The sequence below is a fragment of the Natator depressus genome, chromosome 4 (genome assembly GCF_965152275.1).
Source record: "Natator depressus isolate rNatDep1 chromosome 4, rNatDep2.hap1, whole genome shotgun sequence".
In the NCBI taxonomy this organism is placed as follows: domain Eukaryota; kingdom Metazoa; phylum Chordata; order Testudines; family Cheloniidae; genus Natator; species Natator depressus.
The window spans coordinates 60,446,428-60,455,669 of record NC_134237.1 but is presented as its reverse complement, the minus strand read 5'-3'; the positions used below and the strand labels follow the sequence as shown (position 1 = coordinate 60,455,669).

At 49.8% G+C, this 9,242-nt stretch overlaps 1 protein-coding gene across 2 annotated transcripts; it reads right to left on the bottom strand.

Annotated features, from left to right (window-relative positions):
* Positions 1 to 4,230, bottom strand: LRAT (lecithin retinol acyltransferase). 2 transcript variants are annotated; one of them, XM_074951031.1, is made up of 2 exons: positions 3,624 to 4,230; positions 1 to 361 (listed from the first exon to the last, which is right to left on the bottom strand). In XM_074951031.1, exons 1-2 carry the CDS (start codon positions 4,167 to 4,169, stop codon positions 209 to 211), a joined length of 699 nt encoding a protein of 232 aa, XP_074807132.1. In that variant the 5' UTR covers positions 4,170 to 4,230; the 3' UTR covers positions 1 to 208. The 2 variants fall into 2 exon arrangements, with proteins under 2 accessions (XP_074807132.1, XP_074807133.1); XM_074951032.1 differs by lacking the exon at positions 1 to 361 and adding an exon at positions 2,912 to 3,133 and having other exon boundaries at positions 3,624 to 4,210.
* Positions 4,231 to 9,242: the final 5,012 nt, after the last annotated feature.

Here is a 9,242-nt window from a genome sequence, read left to right as displayed (position 1 = left end):
AGATTTTCAGGAAATCTGGTTTATTTGGCTTACACAGTAAGCTACTCTTTGTACATTGTGTTCTGGATAAAGATGTGATTAAAATATTACACAAGTTACAGGTCACATTTTTTTCTCTTTACACAACCGCTGATAAGTAAATTTGTGCTTTTATAAATACAGTATTATACGTTCTATGTACAGGCACTGACAGACTCTGGTGCTGCTGTTAACCAGCCATCCACAGAAAGAATGGAATAATGATAGTGGGCAGGGTGGTGGAAGGTGCCAAACCCAGACAGACTATAGATGCTAATCCCAGGAGCGCTGAAGCAAGAACACTTCTCTGGTCCCGAATAATCATCTTCACTGTTTCACAGAACTGCAAAAGTCAGAGGGAAAGGTTCACAGTTAAATATGAAATCATTCTAAACTGATAGGTATTGGTGAGGGCAAGGAGAAAGCAGACCATCAAAGACTGCTCTGTACCAGGGATTCAACTCCTGTGGGCTAGAAAGGGATAGCTGGGTGAGTGAAAAGGGATCTATTCCCTTTAGAAACTGCCCCTGGCCCCACTGGAGTCCGTAGGAGCTTTACTACTGACTGCAGTGCATGCAGGATCGGGTTCTTAGAGACCCCAAGCCTATCTTAAGAGTTCAGTACTAGTTGTCTAATGAATCACGCTTTATTTTCTTGATGATCGACGTCACTGCAGAGAGGTTAAATTTAGCTGCCGGTTAAGTTATTTCTAAGCAGCTTGGAAATTGTTTTCATGACTTGCAAAACCTGTAACTGATTGTAATTTGGTGTGAAACCTACATGGCAGGAGAATTTAAGTGGATAGGATGGCGGGCAAGCCATTCTGGTGAACTGACTGTTAGCATCTACTGGAAAATTACGCTTTCATAGAGACACTCCCCTCTCCCCTTTACATACTACAGATTTCAGACTGAAATACGCCTAGAGTCAGTCTTTGCAATCCCTTAAAATGCCATTAATTCTGTTTGATCTCCTGCTGAATAAAACATCCAAGATCCTGCTTGGCGTTGGATGGGGAAGGGAGAGACAGTGAAACAGTGTTTTGCAGCAGTCTGTGGCTGCAGTGCCAGTATACAGTAACTTCGAATCAGAGAGCTGAGTATTGACTAGACTGCTCAAAAGATTGCTTACTTACGGAAACCAGGCTTCAGCACCAAGTGACCTACTTCTCAGGGAGTACGCTTGGAAAAAAAACAAGTATTTTTTTTTTTTTTTTTAAGAATTGTGAAGATTGAGCCCAACTGAGATTTTACACAGCCTATCCTCTCACCAAGCTGTTTGTTGGACTATTCAAGCCAAACACAAAAACTCAGTTATTCTGGAGGTGCTAAACAGTAACACCAATTAAAATCTGTTCTGATTCTGTAAAACCTAGCAAAGCTTTCAAACTCATGGAAAGTGCTCCACTACTAATACACACAGATTAAATATTTTACTTTAAATAAATAAAAAATAGTAATAATAAAAAAGAAGCTGACTAGCCTCTGTTCCTTGGCTGAAATGAGCACACAGGGTAGTATGTGCTCCAACATAATTATCATGCAGAAACGTGGCTTTCACTGCGAGAAATTATTTGCGCTACCTAAATAAATCTGACATGTTTACTTTTGTAGGCTTGTAAAGTGCGGGGAGACTCCTTTCCAAACTAGCCTTGGCCTGCTGCTATCACTGACTTCAGACACCTCATAATGCGGCAACTGTACGTTTCTTTTATCTGGGGAGGAAAGGCCTGCCAGCTCTTTTCCAAAATCCATGATCTCTCTGGTGGCACAGGATTTGCTGAGAACCTAGTAGGTTTAACTAAAAACTGGTAAATGGACGGAGTTGCTGGGCTTTTTCATTTCTAGAGAGCATGGATCCAGTGCCTCAAAGTAAAGTATTTTAGTATCATTGGTTTAGATCATCAGAAGGTGAAGGGGGGGGGGGTGTGCTTTGTTGGCAGAAATTTGCTTTTATTTTTCTTTATTTTTCCCCCCCGTCGACTGATGCCAGTCTTGCTTCTTTAAACAAATTCACTGTCTGTCTCCCTACCCCCAGCTCAGAGATTATTAGCCACGAAACACCTGATTTATCAGTGCCACAAGCCCTTTCAGGTATAGGGATTACTTTCCTCCTCACCCATGCCAAATAGAGCTACTTTATTCAGGTCAAATACTAGCCTAGAGTTTGATTTCATAGAGGATGCTTTACTCTGAATGTACCTTTATGGCAGATCACATTATCAATGAGATTCCTCTTTCTTCACATACTTTTAGAACCTTGCCAATTTCAAGAGCCTGTGTTTCTTCCACTAAGTTAGCCTTTGAGGTGGTGGGGGCTTGATTTGCAGCAATAACAATGCTTGGAACCAGACAGCCTTGGGTTTTAACCCGTTTCCAAGCATTCTAATTGGGTTTGAAATGGGGGGAGACTCCCTTTGGGGGCAGGTGGAAATGACCTACAGAGGGGTAAGTTTGTAACTTCTACCTGTATTTACACATTTTTGGGCCCTCTGCATGGACAGATTCCTTTCATGCTGAGTCTAGCAAACCATTAGCAGTCAAGGACCAAAATCCCTTTCAGCGTTAATGGTCCATTGCAGGATGTCAGGTCATTTGACCTCATGGGAGATTTGAAGTGTTAAGACTGTCTCTTGCCAGTTTTCAGGCTCCGGGGTGTTAGGAAACACTAGACAAGGGACTAGAAGTATGTAGACAAAGTTCAAAACCTCCAGCAAATGATGGCTTCAGACAACTCCTTTTGCAAGCAGCTTTTGGAGTAGCAGCCAAAGAACCAGGGGGAGGAGGAGAAGGGAGCCTCCCCCCCCCACCCCCCAGAAAAGGCTCACGTTAAGCTACTGATGCTGCTCATGCAGGGGGAAAGAGGCTGAGTGAGCTCTCCTTTCACATAGGGGAACGACATGGTTAAAGTTACAGCAAGATCGTTGGGGCTCCTGCTGGGGCAGTTTCCCTCTCCAGTCCCCCCAGCCACCAGTCTTCCAAGACTCTGCGTCCTGTCCTCGCTCACTCCAGCTGGGCAGGTGTTTGGCTCACATGCCGGGTGGGAGGCCAGGGGGACTTCCAATCCGTTCGCCAGGTAACTCTAAAGCTGTTTTCAGAGTAGCAGCCGTGTTAGTCTGTATCCGCAAAAAGAAAAGGAGGACTTGTGGCACCTTAGAGACTACCACATTTATTTGAGCATAAGCTTTCCTGAGCTCACTTCATCGGATGCATGCTGTGGAAAATACAGTGGGGAGATTTATATACACAGAGAACACGAAACAATGGGTGTTACCATACACACGGTAAGGAGAGTGATCAGGGAAGGTGAGCTATTACCAGCAGGAGAGGAAAAAACCCTTTGGTAGTGATTTGTGCCAGCCCCGGGGGGAGGTAGCTCGTCCTAGCGTTTAGGGTTTCCACGGGCCGTCAGACGGTTAGCGGGGCAGCCAGCAAAGCGAACAGATCGGCTCCGCTTTGCTCCCCCCGCCCCCAGACACAGAGGGGAGATGGGCAGAGGACCAGCACACACCTGTACGAGTCACCCCAGGCCAACCCGGGGTGGGTGTGTCCCCTCCCCTAGCGAGGCAGGGCGCCCGGCTGAACGGGGCCCCGGGCGGGCTTTACCTTGTCGGTCTGGAAGCTGACGGCCGAGCCGTAGCGGCAGTAGGTGACGAAGTGCTCGCAGTTGTTCCACAGCAGGCTGTACGCCGTGGCCCCCACCAGCTTCTCCGCCCGGCGGGCCACCTCCTCCTCGCACAGCGCCTTGCTCGGGAAGGCCTCGTCCATGTGGTTCGCCAGGATGGAGCCGCCGTAGGCGAAGTCCTCCACCGTGTCCACCCGGATGCGGGCCATTCTGGCCAGGACGCCCAGGATGAGCCTCTTGTTGGTCACCACCTGCTGGATCTGCCGCTGGTCGTCGGTGAAGGCGGGCAGGATGTCCGGCATCAGGTGCGCCACGCGGTTGTCCCCGAGGTAGATGCCGAAGTGGACGAAGAGGGTGCGGGGCACCTCCAGCAGGTCGCCCCGCTTGAAGCAGGTGGCGTCGTAGGAGCTGGCGGGCTTCGCCTCTTCCTCGGCCGCGCCGGGGCCCTCGCTGCACAGCCTGAGGTTGGCCAGGAGGAGCAGCTTCTCCAGCAGCAGGGAGGCCACTTGGTACATGGGGTTCTTCATGCTGCGGGCCTGGAGGCTTTCCCTGGCCTTCCTCCTGCGGCGGGATGCTGCCACCCACGCCAGCATCCCGCCTTCTTATCCCGGCGGGCGGGCAGGCGGGGGTGGCGGGGCCACAAGCAAGCACAACCCCGATTGGCTGAGAGGGAAGTGGGCGGCTTCCAACCGTGAGTGAAATAAACCTTTATTCAGAAGCAGCGCTTAAAAAACGTCTCCTGGGCAAGCCCTGATGCTGCTGCCCTGTTGAAGCCTCTGGGAGGCAGAGCTCCTCCCCAGAGCAGCTCCTGGCTTCTGGATCGCCTGTTGGCGAGGAGAGGGGCCAGGGAACTAGGCAGTCGAACAATGTGTCCGTTTGCAGGAATTCAAAGCTGAGAGAGGGAAGCGATGGAATAAAATGAATGGCCATTGAGGGAAGTTATGAATGACACAAGTGCCACTGATTTCGTTATGGGCGTAAATTGTGTACAGCTACAGCCTGTAAGTGGGGGCCTCAAAGTAACGCAAACTACTTACAAGATAAAAAGTTGCGCTTTCTCACTCGTTCAAAATGGTCCCCCCCCCAAGTCTTCACGGCGTTCAAATATAACATCATCATCGATTTGGGCCTGTAGAATAGAAAGGTCAGTTAGATTGCCCGAGAATTTCTCCCGTTGCATTTGGATCTCTCCAACTACCCCTTGCATTTGTATATTCTGTTTTCTTTGCAATTCCTTGTAATCGCTTTAAAACGAGCATCAAATATCAACTGCATTTGAATATACCGGATTCTGTTATATTCCGGGATCATCACTGTAGCAAACACCGCATTAAACATTACAATGCCTAAGAGCTACTATGGGCATTTGTCTGCCTGGACTATATGTAGTTATAAACATGCAGTGAGTAAGAGATCTGACTTCAAACACTAGCACTCATTTTTGATGTTGTGCGTGACTACAACTCCTTCGAGTTAAAATGTCCCCTGATAGCTGTATTCGCTAAATAACTAACTGGCCGGGATAGTAAATTACAAATTACAAGTTCCCCCTGTTTGTCATACTTCGTGACGAACGACAGTGACAATTTGTTTCCTCCTAAACAAAGCACTTTCCTCTCGCACTGAGTTCCTCAAAGTTCAAAGGATTAGGCAGGCACAATAAATGTTTATTACACAGCGCAGTGTACGGAGGAGAGGAAATCGTAGTGGCAATGACAAGTGATCGTGCACTTGATTCCTTTACAAAACCATTTGCATTTACATCGATCGATAATTTCCTGCTTATCTGGGAAGACAACAGGCTGCGAAGTGAGGAGGGGAGTGGAACTCATATTTACAGTTTAACTTGTCCTAAAATCCGTCGGCTAAGAGAGCGGAGGAAACATGCCTCTGCTGTTTGTTTCCCGCTAATCCATTATGTCAATGTATAAATCCCGGGAACAAAGCCCACAAAAGAGCAGCTCTGTCAGGGCAACAAAGCCGCCTAGTCTGAGGCTAATAAGTTTCAGTAGCCGAGCAAATTCCCGGCTCTCCCTGGGGGCTGCGCGGAATGATTGATGGGAGGACATTCATCTTACCTGGAAAATGACAGGGCCTTGGAGACCAGGAAGGGAGGGGGGCTAAGCTCCCCTTTATCCTCGGGTTCTGTGGCCACAGCCTTTCTCCCAGCCCCTGCAGTCGCACTGTCCCCCAGACCCAGTGCCATTGATTTTTGTTCATGTCACAAACACTCCCGATTCAACCTTTTAGTTCCGTCTGGAGAAAGAAACTTCGTCCCACTATACATGAAGCAAGAAAGCGGGTGGGAAGAAACAGGAGGAGGGGCAGGGCCAGCTTTTCACACTATCCCCCTTTCTAAGGAAGATTGCAGGGCTGGGAAAAATTTTGAGCTAATTTCCTGACGTTTTGTTTGCCTGAACATCTGCAAACAAACTGATTTAGCGTCTTGGTCGGTTACAAACACTTGCTGAGAAGCGGGCAGGAACTGTGTATGCCCAAAGCCTCGACACATTTCTGTGGGCAAAGCAGGACCGCCTTAGAGCAAATAAATATTTTCCCTTTCAGTCATCATACCAGTGTCGGGGGGAGGAGGGCTCCTCACCATGGCATAGCATAGACTGGGCATTCAGGAATGGATCCGAAACCCAAACTTTCTAGGGGCGTTTTTATAATTAATCACTTGCCACAAAAAATCTCTACCAAGTGTTTGAAACCCAAACGAAACCACCCTGTAAAACCCTGCCTTATAGCGGGCACATGGAAGGAGGAGCAGGAGAGAGCAAGTCAGGGGATCATTTGAGGGTTAGTCAGGTTTTTGGCCTTTCCTTTCCCCTCCCCAGGTCTTCTGCCCTGGACGATCAATATTTGTCTGATGGTTCTCTGTGAGTCGGTAAATGACACCTCACAGTCGGGTGCAGCAGAAAGGAGAATAAGAGATTGGACCAGCTTCTGCAGAGCACGGAGTGTGGTGCCTATCCTAAAGTCTGCTACTCCCCTTTTCACTCCTTGCAGAAGGCTATATTTCAGCTGAGGGATCTTCTTCACAACTAGGGGCTTGGAACCGAAAGGTGGATTTCATGAAATTATTCTTGTAAAGGGCCATTCCCTACTTTTGAATCACTGGTCTGATCTTGCTCAGAAGTAACAAGCAGCTTCCGTGCTAAACGAAAAGTACTTCCACCTCTCTAACCTGCAACCGGAGTGACAAACCAGCACGAACCTCCTGCGTAACCATTCATTGCTGGCACTTGCTGGTGGGGGAAGGAGGGAATCAGGCTTTAGGGAGTTTCTTTTGGGAGTCCCAGCCAAGTTATTATATAATGCAGGGTTAGCCACGTCGCGGATCAGCTCCAAAGCCTGCCCCGTCTACAAGAGAAAATAGCTTGAGGCGATGTTCACCTTATTTAATTGTGTGGAGGGTGTTTGCTTGGTTAGTGGCAGGTTCATCCCCCCTAAACAACACTGCAACCCGTGCTGCAAAAACTAGCTTTAACCGACGTGGTTTTAAGGGACTGATCTATTTCTAGGTGCAACTGCACTGAGAAGAAGGTTGTGGGAACTTTTCGGACAAACTGCAGACACGCTTTCAGCCAGCCAAACGGCAGAAGCAGCGATGTCAAGGATGCAGAGTGATGCTGTTTTTTAAGGTTTATGTTTCAAACCTGCGCTTTCCCCCGTTCGATGGCCAACCGCAGGTGGTAAAAATTTACCCTGGTCTACACGGGGGGGGAGGGGTGTCGATCTAAGATACACTGACTTCAGCTACGCTATTCGCATAGCCGAAGTTGCATATCTTAGGTCGACTTACCCGGCCGTGAGGACAGCGGCGAGTCGACCGCTTCCGCCTCTGGCGAGCTGGAGTTCTGGAGTCGACGGGGAGCGTGTTCGGGGATCGATTTATCGGGTCTAGACGAGTCGCGATAAACCGATCCCCGATAGCTCGAGCACTACCCGCCGATTTTGAGTGCATTTTCAGAGCCGATTCAGTGGTTGAGCCCGCGTGAGGGGTCCCCCGGCCTGGGGAACATAAGGCGGGAAATCGGCATTAAGGACGTTGCAGAAAATGAACAATGTAAAACACGCCTGTCCGTATCACCAGATCACACCTACATGCATCGACGTCCTCAGAGCAGGCGGCGAGGGAGGCTCCCTTGCTGGGGTACAGTAACGCGACTGCCTTCCCCGCGGGTCCCTTCCCCTTTCCAAACAAGCAGCGTTTCATCCCCACCCCATCGCTGCCGAGAAGATGCGAACATCCCTGGGCCCAGAAATCCCGCGCCCTTGATTCTGCACAGAAAAGAGAAGCTCGACCCAGTCCTGAGGCGCTGGAGACCCACGTCTCCCACTGAAGGCAGAGAAGGTGCTCAGCGCATTGCAGGACTGGCCCCAGCGCTTCTTAATTCCTTATTCAGAGATTAGAGCAAGAGCCAAATTAGTCCAGGTCGGCGGCCCCTGGCCACCTGCAGGGCCTCGTCCTCGCTCTTCTCCGGGTTCAGCCTCTTCCCCTTGCTGCACTTCACACCGCCACCCTCCCGCACCGTTTCCCAGCGGCTGAAGACGCTCTCCCGCTGCCAGTGCACCCGAGCACCTGAAGACGCGGCATCTTGGGTCAGATTCTGCAAAGGGGCGATGGTCCCCAACATTCGGCCCAGGCCCAAGGGGAGAGGAGGGCTCTCGGCACCTTATAGGTGCTTTGCGGAGACAACCCTGAGTTGCATCCTCCCCACGACCACAGGAGGACTGAACCGACGAGAAAGGGCAAATACAGCAAATCCTCCCGCTGCTTTCGGATTTTACTGGTGCCTGGAGCAAACACGGAGTTTCCCCACGCGGGATCACACGCAGAAACGGCGCCTGTCGAAACATTTATACTTAACAATAAGGAGGCGGCTCCCTAGAACCCCACGTACACCCCACAGCCCTTTCATGCCTTGCGGCATCTTCCCCCACCCCATCGAGCTCATTCTCCTGCCTCTGTCACATCAGAGTAACACCTGGACACAGCGGGCAGGGATTCCTGCGGGTTTTTGCCCAATTAGCTTGAGGTGCTCAGCAAAACAGGGGAGGCCTCCGGGGCCCCTAGGGTCTCCCCCTCAGGAGTAGCGTTAGGTTGAAGCCAGAGGGAGCGGTAACTCCTTGGTTGGTACCAATACATGTTTTCACGCTGGATCATAGCACTGTTTAGTCAGAGGCAGCCTTTGTTTGCTTGTTAAAGGCCAGTTAGTTTTAATCCCCAAATTGCCGGAGTCCATTACAAGTAAATCCGGGAGAGAAACCCAAGATGAAACTCAAGAAGAGAAGCGGGGTGGTCCCCACAGGTAGGAGGAAGCTCAAAGCCTTTATGCTCCTGAGTTTCAAAGGAACAAAGTGAAGGCTGTGGCATTACTGCACTGAGTAACCCACACAGCAGTGAAGCAGCTGAAGCATGAAAAAGCCGCACCTTTCCCGACAGCTGGCTTATACGGAGGGCTGGAAAGCCACTGGAAGGCATCAGATAAACAAGAAATCAATTAAATGTAGCATTACTGCCCCCAGCCCAGACACATAGCCCCAGGGGATACAATCAGATAACACTGCACCACCGCAAGGCTGTAGTATTG

What these genes read in the sequence shown, in the direction of transcription:
- LRAT (XM_074951031.1), bottom strand. Translation starts at nt 4,169, where the DNA reads ATGAAGAACCCCATGTACCAAGTGGCCTCCCTGCTGCTGGAGAAGCTG. An exon ending in TCAGCTTCCAGACCGACAAG is followed by an intron (nt 362 to 3,623) that starts GTAAAGCCCGCC and finishes TGACTTTTGCAG; the next exon opens with TTCTGTGAAACAGTGAAGAT.